General features: G+C 38.6%; 2 protein-coding genes across 3 annotated transcripts in view; one reads left to right on the top strand and one right to left on the bottom strand.

The window, feature by feature from the left end:
• Positions 1 to 15,658, top strand: part of im:7151449 — a 264,905-nt gene that overhangs the window by 87,488 nt on the left and 161,759 nt on the right. The gene's annotated exons all lie outside the window — the stretch shown is intronic.
• Positions 1,149 to 8,058, bottom strand: LOC108190499 (uncharacterized). The gene is made up of 2 exons (XM_021477274.3): positions 7,962 to 8,058; positions 1,149 to 7,746 (listed from the first exon to the last, which is right to left on the bottom strand). The coding sequence occupies exon 2, from the start codon at positions 7,551 to 7,553 to the stop codon at positions 1,674 to 1,676; it is 5,880 nt and encodes a 1,959-aa protein (XP_021332949.1). The 5' UTR covers positions 7,554 to 7,746; positions 7,962 to 8,058; the 3' UTR covers positions 1,149 to 1,673.

Genomic DNA, 15,658 nt, shown 5'->3' with positions numbered 1-15,658 from the left:
TAAGGTCAAAGTAAATTTATTTTATGTTTTTAACACATTTTGAAATATTGAAATATGCTATTTTGCTGCATATAAAGTAGCTTATTTTGTTTAAAGTACATATTCATATCCAATACCTTTATGAAAAGCAGCCCATGAAAGTGTTGTGTATTCATGGAAAGTGCCGCACTTCATCCATATCTTGCTATCACGAGTCTTCATTTTGGAGAAACTTCATAGAAACGTAGATTTCATCTCTGGCATTTGAGGCTGGACTTAATTAGATGTTTGCAGGGTTTAATCAGAAGAGCTGAATGACACTGTGATTCTGGAATGTCGTGTTCAGGAAATCATGTTTCCAAGGGAGTGAATATTTGTAATATTCTGAAACTGTTCTCTTGCTTGTTTGAATGTTTGTAGAGTTCAGACATCAGTGCACGCAAAGTAATCTAATCAAAACCAAACCGGTGTAAGAGAGGTATGTCATAAACAGCAGATGTCAGGCGTCTGTTTTTTTGATTGGATTATATTTAAGCTTAAAATGATTTCAGACAATTGTGCCTTGGTTTCATTTGTGGTATAAATATATTGTTTGTTATACAGGTATAGGGTTAAGGGATCTACACAGTCCACCCACACATACATAGACAAATACAACATTTATGTTTTATTTTACTGTGAACATGCAAATATATTATGCATTCGGTCAAACTGTAGGCCATCTCTGAGTCCTTGCAACTAACTGATTTCACAAAGCACATGTTCCTGGATAAACATCCAGGTTGACCCTGAAACAACATTCCAATTGGCCAATCAGAATTAGGCACTTTTACATGATTGATGTTCAACTATTATTCCACTCTAATTTTTCTGGGAATAATTTACTGTTATGGTTGGGTTTAGGGGTAGGGAGTAGGTATGGATTACATTTTTGAACAAAGAAGATGTTCAAGGATCAACTCCGATGTTAATCCAGGATCGCATCGTATTTGGCAAAATCATGACGTGTCCTCGTGTGAAAAACAAAACAAAACACAAACTTACAAACTTGCCAGAACTTAATGGAGATTCTATAGAGAACCAAAAAAAAAAAAAACCTGAAATATGCTATTCTGCCCTCGTAAAAGAGTTCCCCTTCTTCAACTAGACAGATAGACAACTCCTTCCACTGAGATACTGAACTGAATATGGATTTATTGTGACCACCACTTCAAATGTATGTGGAACAGAGTAAAACTGAAATACAGAGAGAAAACAAACATTACAAAATAAGAATTTGAGAAATATTACTGTACAATCGAATGAAACGCACATACAATATCACTATAATGATGTGGATGCATGAACTGCTGATCTAAAGCAATCTTACTAAGTAAAGTTTAGCATGAAATATGTCCCCAATATTAATTTGTAATGCACACAAAATCCTTATAAAATATTTTGGTACTTACAGACAAAGCTTCTATTAGGAAATACAAAATGAATAGACAGATGAAGGTCTGAGAGACCGTGTGGCTGTCAGCATCGACTGAATGTTTCAAAATGGCTGGTGTTTAGGTGAAAGGTCACTACTTAATATAATGATAAAATTAACAGAACACTACCACCTAGTGGATCAAAAGGGTATTACACTGGAACCAGCACACTCCCCGTCTGGTGTCTGGAAGACGCCATCAATGATATTCATATTATGTTTACTCAGTCTTTGGAGACAACAGTAAAACAACATTCGATATAGGTCGTAAAAACGTCTTGGACACTCCGTCTTTTACCACCTTGACCTCAACCTTTCTTACTCTCCCGTCTCTCCCAGGAAATGTTTCCATCACAATTCCCATGGGCCAGTCATTCCTCTTAGCATGGCTGTCTTTTAACAGCACAACATCTCCCACTTGTAGATTGGAGCTTTCATTTTGCCATTTTCTGCGGTTTTGTAAGGTGGCAAGATATTCTTTCCTCCAACGATTCCAGAATGTATTGGCCAAGCTCTGAACCTGTCTCCACTGACGAACAAAGAGATCCTTCTCGCCAAATTCTCCTGGCGGAGGAAGAACTGCTGAAGACTTCTGAGTCAGTAGAGTTGCTGGGGTAAGAATTAATGGAGCATCTGGATCCGTAGACACAGGCACTAGTGGACGGTTGTTAACTATAGCTGTGACTTCCGCCATAAAGGTGATCAAAACCTCATGGGATAACTTTGATGGTGCGATTCCTTGTAGCATAGATTCAAGGATGCGTCTTGAGACTCCGATCATACGCTCCCAGCTTCCCCCCATGTGGGATGAGTGGGGAGGATTAAATATCCAAATGCAGCTCTTGTTACTCAGATATTCTTGTACCTTCCTGTCATCTGTAATTGCCTCCATCTTTAGCTCCTTGCACGCTCCAACAAAGTTGGTACCGCAGTCTGACCTCAACTGCTTTGCCGGACCTCGAACAGCAAAGAAACGGCGGAGAGCGTTTATAAAGCTGGAGCTATCCATTGATTCTATGACTTCTATATGTATAGCCCTTGTGCTCATACATGTGAACAAGACTGCCCAGCGTTTTGAGTTTGCTTGTCCTCCTCTAGTTCGACGTGAGGTGACCATCCAAGGTCCAAAAATATCCACCCCTACAAAGGAGAATGGAGGGTCTATGCTGAGCCTTTCAGGAGGTAAGTCAGACATTCTTTGAGTTAAAAACTTCCCTCGCAGTCTGCGGCACTTTACACACTGAAAAATCACACTACTGATGCGCCTTTTGCCACCTATGATCCAGAAGCCAGCCTCTCTTAAGGCACCCTCAGTAAAGGCCCGTCCCTGATGTTCAACTTGTTTGTGATAATGTTGAATGAGAAGAGATGTGATGTGACACTGTCCGGGGAGAATTATTGGGCACACTTCATCTCTATCAAGGCTCGCTTGCGAGAGGCGGCCACCGACCCTGAGCAGGCCGAGTTCGTCTACATAAGGTGTTAGATTGCAAAGAGGACTTTGTTTTGGAATGCCCCTGCCTCCCTTAAGGCATTTCAGCTCTTCTGAGTAGCATTCTGCTTGTACACTATGGATGAGGATAGACTTCGCTCTTTCAAGGTCTTCTACTGAGCAGGGTTTGTCACATATGTGCCAGCCTCTACAAGTGCTTTTATCGTTATCCTTCTGAAAAGAATGAGCTATGTGCACAAGTCTGGCTATTGCCCGAACCAGTGTATGCCAGCTTGAGAATCTCTCAAAGCGTTTGGGATCTAACTCTCTTCTTGAAGTGTGAGTGGCACAGGAAATAACCTGGGAGCGTACTTCAATGTCCAAATCTGGATGTATCATGGCAAAGGGACCTGTGTGAGACGTTTCCTGTGTTGTATTAAACAAGAATCTGGGACCAGTCAACCACATGCTATGGGAAAGATCAGCTGCTGGAACAGATCTTGTGGCTTGGTCAGCAGGGTTTTGATCAGTTTGGACGTATTTCCACTGCTCAGGGTGCGTGGACCTCTGAATCCTTTGCACTCTGTTGTGCACATACACATGAAACTTCCTGGATCTATTACAGATGTAACCTAAGACAACCTTGCTGTCTGAATAGAATGTCACAACATCCAGCTTGATGTCAATTTCATCTGCAATAATTTCAGCTATTTCCACAGCCAGAACAGCTGCACACAGTTCAAGTCTAGGGACAGAGATCTCTGGTCGCGGAGCTAGTTTAACCTTGCCAAATATGAATCCAACTTCTACATTACCACTTATACTGGTAATTTTGCTGTATGCGACAGCTGCAATGGCATTTGTGGACGCATCACAGAAGACACACATTTCTCTTCTTTGCGCTTGATGAAGAGAGATGGTGGCATATGTGCGAGGGATTTTGACAAGCTCAAGCTTCTTTAACGAGTCTCTCCAAATCTTCCATTCCTTGAATTTCTCACTTGATAGAGGTGCATCCCAGTCACAAGATTCTGTGGTTAGTGTTCTGAGTAGAAGTCTGCCTTGAATGACAACAGGTGCAGCAAACCCAAATGGGTTGAACAAACTGTTTATCGTTGACAGAACCCCACGTCTGGTGTATGGTCTCATCTGATCTGCAACTTGAAAGATAAACACATCTTCACTCATGTCCCAACTCACTCCAAGACTTCTTTGGACTGATGGGAGTCCAGTATTCAGATCTAGGTTCTTTAACTCCTTTGCAAGATCCTCTGAAGGAAATGCTTTCATAACTTCCACTTTATTAGAAGCAATCTTGTGAAGATGCAGATTAGACTGGGCCAGCATTTCCTGAGTGTCTTTGAGCAGTTTGATGGCTTCCTCTTCTGTGGGGAAGGAGGTAAGGCCATCATCCACATAAAAGTTTCTTTCCACAAAGTGCCTTGCCTCAAATCCATAGTCTTGCTCGCCTGTGAGAGCAGCTCTTCTGAGTCCATATATGGCAACTGCTGGAGATGGGCTGTTACCAAAAACATGCACTCGCATGCGATACTCTCGCACCTCACTGTTTAAGTCACTGTTGGCATACCAAAGAAAGCGTAGGAAATTACGATGTTCTTTTGCTACCACAAATGAGTGAAACATTTGCTGGATATCAGCCATCACTGCTACTCGTTCTTTCCTGAATCGCAGTAATACCCCCAAAAGGCTATTGTTTGCATTAGGGCCAGTGAGGAGAACATCATTTAGTGACACTCCTTGATGTTGTGCACTGGAGTCGAACACTACTCTTATCTGTCCAGGTTTCTTAGGATGGTACACCCCAAACATGGGCAGATACCAGCACTCTTCATTTTCCTGTAACTGTGGTGCCAACTCTGCATGGCCATTTTCAAAGATTTTGCCCATAAAATCCACAAAGTGCTCCTTTACCTCTGGGTGCTTTCTTAGTTTGCGTGTCAGCAACATAAGACGATTGTTGGCTTGAACCTTATTGTTCGGGAGGCGCTGCCGAGGGCTGCGGAATGGTAGAGGGGCAACCCAGCTATTGGATTCATCCTGATGGAATTGATCTTCCATAATCTTCAAGAATGCCAAGTCATCCATGGAGGGAGCTGTTTTTTCATCATTCTTTGTGCAGCGAAAAACTGACTCTCCAATGGAGCATTCTTCAGATACTGATAAGGTTTTCTGCTTGGGGTTCAATGAAGTTTTTGGCTCATTGTGCAGACTGAAATAGTCCTTCACAAACATGCTGTTTGGACAGGGACTCATGTAGCTGGGGCGTCCATTTGCTAAGATGTGAGTCTTAAAAACATCCACTGTAGCAGGTTTGTGGGCTCCGTTTAGGCAGATATCTCCAACTATCACCCACCCAAGGGCCAGCCTCTGGGCAAAGGGAGCATGTAGTGGTCCATTACATTGTTCCTCCACTTTATGTACCTGAATGAGATCTCTCCCGAGCAGAAGCAGAATTTTGGCCTTTGGATCTAGACTTGGAATTTTAGAGGCTACCGATCTTAAATGACTATGGTATTGTGCTGCCTCTGGAGTAGGAATCTCTGATCTGTTGTTTGGGATGAGATTACATTCTATCAGTGATGGAAGAGCAAGAGATGTCTTTCCATCGAAGGATTCTACTATAAATCCATCAGCTCTTCGTCCTTCAGTCTTTGCAATGCCCGCACATGTTCTGAGCATGTAAGGTGCTGTGTTGTCTTCAACTTTAAACATCTCAAAAAAGGCTGATCTCGCCAGAGACCTATTACTCTGATCATCTATGACTGCGTAAACCTTCCTTTTGTTATGAGGCTCACCTTCTGGATATACATTTACCAAGCAGATCTTTGAACATGACTTTCTGCTATTTGGATCCCCACATACTTTTGTACAGGAAGATGTTGCAACTGGAGAAAGAAATTCTTCCTGCTCCCCGCCATAATCTGCTGAAGGTTCTGTATCCTTTTTTTCTAACCAGGGGGCTGGACCATTGTGTAGAGCGGCTATGTGCTTGTCACTGTTGCATTCAGAGCACTGGATTACTGCCTTACAATCCTTTGCCTGGTGGGTAGTCGAGGAACAGCATTTAAAGCAAATGGAGTTCTCTCTGAGGAAAGCTTTCCTGTCCAGCAAGGTCTTCTCCCTGAAACCTCTACACTTTCTGAGGGGATGTGGCTTTTTATGAATAGGACATTGTCTGTTGAGGTTATCATTTGTCCTATTAAATTCATTTCTTTGAGTGGCATTGTCAATTTCTGTTTTGTGGACAGTAACAGGAGCTCTGATTGCCTTTGGATATTTTTCAAATCTGGATAATGACACATTTTGTGTAGTCAGTTTAAAGCTGTGATCATTTCTCATGCGGGCCTCACCACAAATGAAATCACAAAAGAATGAAAAAGGAGGAAAACTAACTCCATACTCCTGTTTGTAACGAGTTCCTTGCAACATCCATTTTTCTTGCAAATTAAATGGCAGTTTCTCTAGGATGGAGCTGATGCCTCTTGAAGTATCCAAGAAGGTCAGGCCTGGCAGATAACCTTCAGCTTTTGCTATCTTTAATTCAAGGAGTAGGTCTCCCAGCTCTCTGAGACGTTGATGATCCTTGTTTGACAGCTTAGGGAAACATTCAAGCTTGTTAAAGAGCGCTGCCTCCATAGCTTCGGCTGAACCATAGCAATCCTCTAGCCGTTTCCAGACCATGCTGAGCCCAACATCAGGATAACTAATATGAACTGACCTAATGCGTCTTGCATGTTCAGTCGATTCTGGACCCAGCCACTGAACAAGTAGGTCTAGTTCCTCACTAGGTTTAAGATCAAGTCCTTCAATAGCATTGCAAAAGCTGGACTTCCATGCCCAATAGTTCTCTGGCTTGTCATTAAATCTTGAAAGCCCACCTGTCAGAAGATCACGTCGAGCTAGAAACTTTGCAAGCTCAAACACTTCTGAGCGAGCATTATAGTGCTCATTGCAATGTGAGTGTGGGGGGCTTGTGAGTGAAGCGTTGTGTCTTGGAGGTAGTGCATCCGGCACTGCTGATTTAAACAATGATGTGTTTGCACCTTCTTTTTTGATCGCTCCAGCCTGAGTGGTAGGGATAAGAGGGGTAGCAGCATTAGCGACAATTTTAATTGCTGACTGTCTTGCTGGCAGACTTTGAAATGAATTATCTTGCTCGATAGGTTGAGGCTGTTGAACATCAACCAGATTAGAAGCTACTGGCTTCTGTTCAGTGGTTTCTGCAAACTCTGACATGTAACCTTCTTTATATTTTTGCTGGTCTTCAACATATTCTTTAGTTCTTTGCAGAGAATTGTGTGAAGAATGTGGGTCTTGATTATCAGAGAGTTGATCTGTACCCCTTATATCTGCTGCAGCCTCAAACACTGATGCCTCAGCTGCAGCCGCTTCTGCCTCTCTTTCTTGTTGTAGTGCATTTAGTGTAGCCTCCAGACGAGCCTCCTCCACTTTAAGCTGAGCTTGAACTTGAGCTTGCTTTACTTTCACTTCTATCTCTTTTTGTGCATATGTGGCTCTAGTTAGTGCAGCTTCTGCCTTTGCACGGGCCTCCAATGCTGCTGCACTTGCTGCAGACTTGCTTGAGTGTCTTGATGATCGAGTACATGCCGATCTTGTTCTTAGACTATGTTTCTCAGATGAAGACATTCTGAAATGAATGCAGAACTTGATCTTCTATTCATTAATGTGTCGATCAGTATTTGTCTTTTTACTATTCTGCCCTCGTAAAAGAGTTCCCCTTCTTCAACTAGACAGATAGACAACTCCTTCCACTGAGATACTGAACTGAATATGGATTTATTGTGACCACCACTTCAAATGTATGTGGAACAGAGTAAAACTGAAATACAGAGAGAAAACAAACATTACAAAATAAGAATTTGAGAAATATTACTGTACAATCGAATGAAACGCACATACAATATCACTATAATGATGTGGATGCATGAACTGCTGATCTAAAGCAATCTTACTAAGTAAAGTTTAGCATGAAATATGTCCCCAATATTAATTTGTAATGCACACAAAATCCTTATAAAATATTTTGGTACTTACAGACAAAGCTTCTATTAGGAAATACAAAATGAATAGACAGATGAAGGTCTGAGAGACCGTGTGGCTGTCAGCATCGACTGAATGTTTCAAAATGGCTGGTGTTTAGGTGAAAGGTCACTACTTAATATAATGATAAAATTAACAGAACACTACCACCTAGTGGATCAAAAGGGTATTACACTGGAACCAGCACATATGCAAACAAACACACGTCTTAAACTTAAGTTTAAACATTCATTCATATTCTTGTCGGCTTAGTCCCTTATTAATCCGCGGCCGCCACAACGGAATGAACCGCCAACTCATCCAGCAAGTTTTTACGCAGCGGATGCCCTTCCAGCCGCAACCCATCTCTGGGAAACATCAACACACACATTCACACACACACTCATACTTTACAGACAATTTAGCCTACCCAATTCACCTGTATCGCATGTCTTTGGACTGTGGGGGAAACCGGAGCACCCGGAGGAAACCCACGCGTATGCAGGGAGAACATGCAAACTCCACACAGAAACGCCAACTGAGCCGAGGCTCGAACCAGCGACCTTCTTGCTGTGAGGCGACAGCACTACCTACTGCGTCACTGCTTCGCCCTAAGTTTAAACAAACAAAAGCAAAACAATATAACAAAACAGCATTTAAGTTGACCCATGATGAATAGAGAGATAATAGTACATCATTTTATTTCAGAAACAAACAAACAATCAAACAAAAAGCAATGTATCAAAGAATATATGTTGACCCATGATGAATTGTCAAATGCAAATTTTGCTTAAAGCATTTTTTTAATTTTAATAACTTTTTTTTATTTTATTTTGTTTATTTTATTTTATTTTTATTTTAAATTAAGAAACAGACAAACAAAAAGCAATGCATGAAATAGTATATGTTGACCCTGGAGGAATAAACAGAATATCCATTTTGCTTAAAGCATTTTTTATTTTATTTTATTTTATTTATTTATTTTTTATTTTATTTTATTATTTCAAGTTAAAAAATGAAAAAGCAAAAACCAATGCATAAAAGATTATATTTTTTTCCATGATGAATTAACAGAATAACCATTTTACTTAAAGCATTTTTAATTAAATTACATTTTTAATTAAATTTAATTAAATTTAATAATTTTTTTCAAGTTAAGAAACGAATAAAGAAAAAGCAGTGCATAAAAGAATATAAGTTGACCCATGAGGAATTGACAGAATATCCATTTTACTTAAAGCATTTTAAATTAAGTTCAATAAATTAAATTACATTTATTTTTATTAAATTTTTTATTTTCTATTTATTTTATTATTTTTTTAAATTTTATTTCAAGTTAAGTAACGGATACAAACAAAAAGCAATGCATAAAAGAATATAAGTTGACCCATGAAGAATTGACAGAATACCCATTTTACCTAAAACTTTTTTTGTTTTATTTTTTTAATAATAATAATAATATTATGTTTTATTATTTAATTTATTTATTTTTGTTTTTTTCATTATTTATTTATTTATTATTATTTTTTTAAAGAAACAAACCATGCGGAATTGACAGAATACCCATTTTATGTAAAACATTTTTCTCTATATTTAAATTAATATAATTTAATTTCAGGTTAAGAAACGAACAAACAAAAACCAATGGATAAGATAATATGAGTTTTATTAGAGAATTGATATTTTATTTTATTTGTGTTTCACATTCAAAAAATAAGTATTGTACTCTGATGTCCACATTTTTTATTCTTTTTCATGTATTAAAAAATAAATAAATAAATAAATAAAATTTGTAACAATAGTTTCAAGTCAAAATGATCTGTGAACTGGAATTTGGTTAAATGTGTTTCTTGTTTGAACATTTTCAATTCATTTCAAAGTTTTCCAGCATCATCACGCCCGTCTGCAGTGTCACACAATCCTCCAGAAATCATTTTATTCTGCTGCTTTTATTTCTTCTTTTAAATACTGGAATTAGCACTTCAGCTTTACATTTTGTATATAAACCATAATACATTTGTTTACATTCTTTTTCATCAACACTTATAACCATTCCTTTTGTGTGTGTGTGTGTGTGTGTGTGTGTGCGTGCGTGCGTGCGTGATCATACAACAGATTGGTTAGTGTATGAGTAAACATGGATTTGAATATATATCTCTCAATTAAATATAGTGTATGTGCACAAGCCATACAGATATTTATTTTTAATGCCAATTTAAGCACCTATGCCCAAAGTCTCTAATTTTGGCATGACTGTAAAAACACTATGTGGCCCAGCATTATTACAGGAAATACAGCAGGGGAATGTGAGCAAGTATGTGAGAGCGTCCTGCGTTTCTGCTTATGAAAATAAAAAGAGCATAATGGATTTCATGCATTACAGCCCATAGGCGTTCAGTCACCATGGGGACGTTGTGAGGAGAGCGAGGTTAGCCGTGATTAGCAGTCTCACCCAGCGGCACAGCAGAATGTGTGTTGTGAAGCACAGATCGTGAGCCTGTAAGCACTGTTACCAAAATATTTACAGTAACAGTGCAGAGCGGAGGCCACTACCCTGGAGAAACAAACCCAGTCTGTGCGATTAGAGGTTACACATTTAGCCCAACACTGGGGCTTGTTTAATGCACGTTGGTCCTGCTGTGAATAATTCATCAGTGCATGATATTCAAGAGGATAAAATGTTGTTCTTTCTAATCTTTTAAAGTGTAATGACTTGCTCCACCTCTGAAACGATTTTATTTTTCCAATCGCTCATTTTTTTTAGACTCTCCTTCAACAAAATGACTCCATTTTAGAGTTTAATGGACAGTTTTTACAGTGCCTGGAGTTTTGGTAAAATCTGATGTAATATCCATGCCCAGCCATCCATCTATTGAATATTTACATATCATCCATCCATCAAATATTTACATATCCATCAATTCATCCATCAAACATTTACATATCCATCAATCCATCCATCAAACATTTACATATTCATCAATCCATCCATCAAATATTTACATATTCATCAATCCATCCATCAAATATTTACATATTCATCAATCCATCCTTCAAATATTTACATATCCATCCATTCATCTGTTAAATATTTATATATCCATCCATCCATCCGTCAAATATTTACATATCCATCCATCCATCCATCCATCCATCTGTTGAATATTTACTTATCCATCCATCCATCCATCCATCCATCCATCAAATATTTACATATCCATTCCGTTAACAAATATTTACATATCCATTCATTCATATATCCATTAAATATTTACATATCATCCATCCATCCATCCATCCATCCATCCATCATCTATCAAATATTTACATATCCATTCATCCATCCATCCATCCATCTGTTGAAAATTTACATAATCATTCATCCATCCATCCATCTATTGAATATTTACATATCCATCCATTGGGTATTTACATGTCCATCCGTTCGTTCGTCCTTCTGTCCATCCATCCATACTTTGAATATTTACATGTCTGTCTACCTGTCCGTTCATACATTAATTTAATATTTACATATATATGGCTGTCTATCCATCCATTTTATTTTACATATCCATCCCGTTTATATTTTCATATCCATCCGTCTGTCCAACCATTCATTTGATATTTACATATCCATCCATCTGTCCATTTTATATTTACATATCCATCAATCCGTCCATCTATCCTTTTGATATTTACATGTCTGTCTATCAATCCATTTGATATTTACATGTTTGTCCATTCATCTATTTGATATGTACGAAACTACATGAAATCCAACCTGAAGTTTCACACAGAATTTTAAGACATTTTAAGAATCGATTTGATCAAGTAGTTTTTACCAGATGTCGTATTGGGCATACGAGAATAACAAATGGTTTTTTGCTCCAAGGTGAAAACCCTACTCAGTGTTTGTATTGCAAAACTCATCTTACTGTAAAACATATTTTACTGGACTGTCCTGCTTTTACTGATTCCAGAAGGACTTTTTATGAAATGAACTCTTTTAAGGACATTTTTGACAAAGTAACACCCGAAAAGATTTTAGTATTTTTATCATGTATTAACACAAAAAATCTTATTTAATTTATGTTTTATTTTGTTTGTTGATTTTTAAATTGTATATTTATTGTTGAAAGATTCCTGCCATGAAGATAGCCTTGGTTGCTGACATGGCACTAAATAAAAAATACATTACATTACATTTGATATGTACGTCTCTCCATCCATCCATTTGATATTTACGTCTCTCTTTCTATCCATTTGATATTTACATGTCTCTCTATCCATCTATTTGATATGTACGTCTCTCCATCCATCCATTTGATATTAACATGTCTATCCATCCATCCATTTGATATTTACATGTGTCTCTATCCATCCATTTTATATCTACATGTGTCCATCCATCCATTTGATATCTACATGTCTGTCCCTCCATCCATTTGATATGTTCATGTCTGTCCGCCCATCCATCCATCCATCCATCCGATATTTACATGTCTGTCTATCCATCCATTTGATATCTGCATGTCTGTCCATCCATCTATTGAATAATTATATATCTATTCATCTATTGGATATTTACATGTTTGTCCATTCATCCGTCTGATATTTACATGTTTGTCCATTCATCCATCTATCCATCCATTGAATATTTACATATTCATTCAACAATTAAATATCCATCCATCCATCCATCCATCCATCCATCCATCCATCCATCCATCCATCCATCCATCCATCCATCCATCCATCCATCCATCCATCCATCCATCCATCCATCCATCCATCCATATCTGTTTGTTAATTATTTAAATAACCTTTTCCATCTGTTTCCATTGTTTTATTACATTTCAATGTCAACTATCAAGATTAATTTAGTAGAAAATCTCTCTAAAGACTAGTAAGTGAAATAAAACTCTTGTTATGCTTGTAACTTCTGCAGGAGCCATGATGAAAAAAATCTGTTTATCTAAAATTAAAGATGCATATCTGTTTTTTTTTTTTTTTTTTCCCCATCAATAAGGCCTTTCCAACTGAGCGGAAATCTCAGGGATATTCATGAGCATTTGTATAATTCTCCATCACTCCGGTTCACATCCAAGGCAATCTATGTAGATTTTATCCACTTTGACTGCCGTAATGGCACTTCCTCAGGAAACGTAACGACAAAGAAATTGCGGTTAAGAGTTGTCTAAGAGTCTTGTATTGGTCCGAATGGAGAAAAATGCCAGGGGGACGCATTGCTTGCTCTGAGAGTGATTGTTATAGAACTGGAGGCACAATTCAGGTGCTTATCTGCACAGTTGCAGTTATAACTCAGGGACACTGCAGCAATTATAGAGCCGGTTGTGGTGTAAGCAAAAATAAAACCGTCTCATGTTCCTATGCGTTTGATTTTTGTGTATATGATTTTGCTGAACGTGTGCGGAGCTACTGTCATACTGGGATCATGGCTGTAGGCAGGGATAGAAAATTAGTGGGTTCTGGGGGTTGTTAGGAGTTGGGCTTTTTTATTTCATACAGCAAATTGCTAATACTTTTTTTCCTGGAATAAGAATTGGTATATGAATAATAAACAGGAGTGAATGCTCTATATGAATGCATAATGCTTGGTTATGTATTTTAGCACTCTGGTTTCCCTCACAGTCCAAAGACATGTGCTATAGGTAAATTGAAAAAGCTAATTTGACCATAGTCTAATTTTGTGAATGCATGGCTGTTTCCCAGTGTTGGGTTGCGGCTGCAAGGGCATCCACTGCGTAAAACATTTGCTGGATAAGTTGGCGGATAATTCCGCTGTGGCGACCCCTGATTAATAAAGGAACTAAGCTGAAATAAAAATGAATGAATGTATTTTAGCATGACTTTATTTTGTTGCTATTTCACGTTAAGTCGCTAGAGAAGCCGCCTTTCCACTGCATACGACAGGCGACATACCTGAAATCGTTCATTTCCAATGCTAAGTAGTCCTTGAGCTGTCTGGAGTTCCGATCATCTCCGTATGCAGAAAATTTGGATCCGATTTGAGCTGTGGATCTGTAAAACAGGGATGTCCAAACTCATTGCCTGCAGATTTTAGCTCCAACTTGCCTCAGCACAATTGTATGGCAGTTTCTAGAAAGCCTAGTAAGAGCTTGATTAGCTAGCCCCGATGAGTCTTATTGGGGTTGGAACTAAATTTTGCTGGACATCAGCCCTCCAGGACCAAGTTTGGTCACCCCTGCGTTAAAATATTTGAACTCCTCTGACAGTGTTGCCAACTTCGTGACTTTGTTGCTAGATTTAGCGAATTTTCAGACCCCCTTAGCGACAACTTTTCAAAAAAGCGACTAGCGACAAATCTATCGACTTTTTTGTGTCACTGGAGATTTTTATTGACTCATTTGTCCATTCTGTACTGTAGCTTCTCTTCTCAACGAGCTGCAGGTGACGCCGCTGGCCCCTCCCCCACCTCAGAGCACTGGCCCAGTCCTTGTACAGCAGTCTCTCCCACCTGCAGCCTGACAGCAGATCAACCCTTTGTGTACTGACGGCAAATGATTTAGCACCGGCAGTATCAAGGTATTTTGCTTGTACAGTCAAACCGATCTGCTTCTCCTTTATTTTAACAATTTAATGTGACTGTTGATTCTTTTCTTGTTTACAATCACAGATATTTTAAGTGAGAGTTTGGGAACTTGTCTGAGTTCATTACATCTACTGCAAATTCACTACACGTCTATAATGATATACTGTATTCAAACAGCAATCAATTTTGTTGAATTGACATGCTTACATAAAGCATAGTGCGAATATAAATACCCCTTTATTGTCCATAGGCTGTTAAACAAACAGAAATGGTAGAACCTGATGACGTCAGTAAAATGCAAATTGACATTTGATGTAATCTAGCAACTTTTAGCAACTTTTCGGGCAGAGCTTAGCACTTTTTCATTAAAGATAGGTAGCGACAGTATCCTGCGACTAGTGAATATGCGACCGGCCGACCGGGTGTGATGTATTCCAGTGTTGTCTAAGCAGATCCGTGCGCGCAAGATGAGAAATTGGATTTTTTTCGTTATTTTTTGAACCAGAAAAAAGTCTATATTAAAAAAAAACATTTCTATTCATAAATGATTATAAAAAATGTATATTTCAATGTTGTTTCCACATTCCCTCCAAACTTTTTAGAGGTCTATGAGTTTCTAGTATATATTCATTCATTCAGCCATGGAGAACTCACGGAGATTAAAGACTCTTTTTGCACTTTATTTCGAACCCCACAAGAATCAGCTTCTCTCCCATGGTGCACGACAACACTGAAAATTCTGTGCGACTGCCACAAGGGGGTGTATTCCGACAGTCGTGTCCAATGTCGTGTGCAGTGGAAAGGCAGCTTGAGCGTCCTTTGATTTGTGACGAGCTGAATATCTGAGACAGACACGCTGAGCCCAAGATGTTGGTAGCAAAACTTTATATAAATTTGAAACATGACATATAACAAGCAGCAATTTGTGAGTTGAATTTTTTTTGATTGCTGCCTGTCAGTTTTGTGCAGTGTTGCCAAGTATTGTTTCAAAATATGAAATCCTGCCATTTATCCCCCAATTACCTTACTTACACTGCTACAATGAGTGGAATCAAAAACGACTCTTAAGATGCGACACTTAAAATAACTAGATTTGGCAACATCGCAGAGCTCATGCCCTCAAGATCTATTCCGCTCA

The sequence above is a fragment of the Danio rerio genome, chromosome 6 (assembly GCF_049306965.1).
Source record: "Danio rerio strain Tuebingen ecotype United States chromosome 6, GRCz12tu, whole genome shotgun sequence".
In the NCBI taxonomy this organism is placed as follows: domain Eukaryota; kingdom Metazoa; phylum Chordata; class Actinopteri; order Cypriniformes; family Danionidae; genus Danio; species Danio rerio.
This window is presented reverse-complemented; position numbering and strand designations above follow the sequence as displayed.

Excerpts from the sequence above, each read along its gene's own strand:
- LOC108190499 (XM_021477274.3), bottom strand. The coding sequence starts at position 7,553 with ATGTCTTCATCTGAGAAACATAGTCTAAGAACAAGATCGGCATGTACT.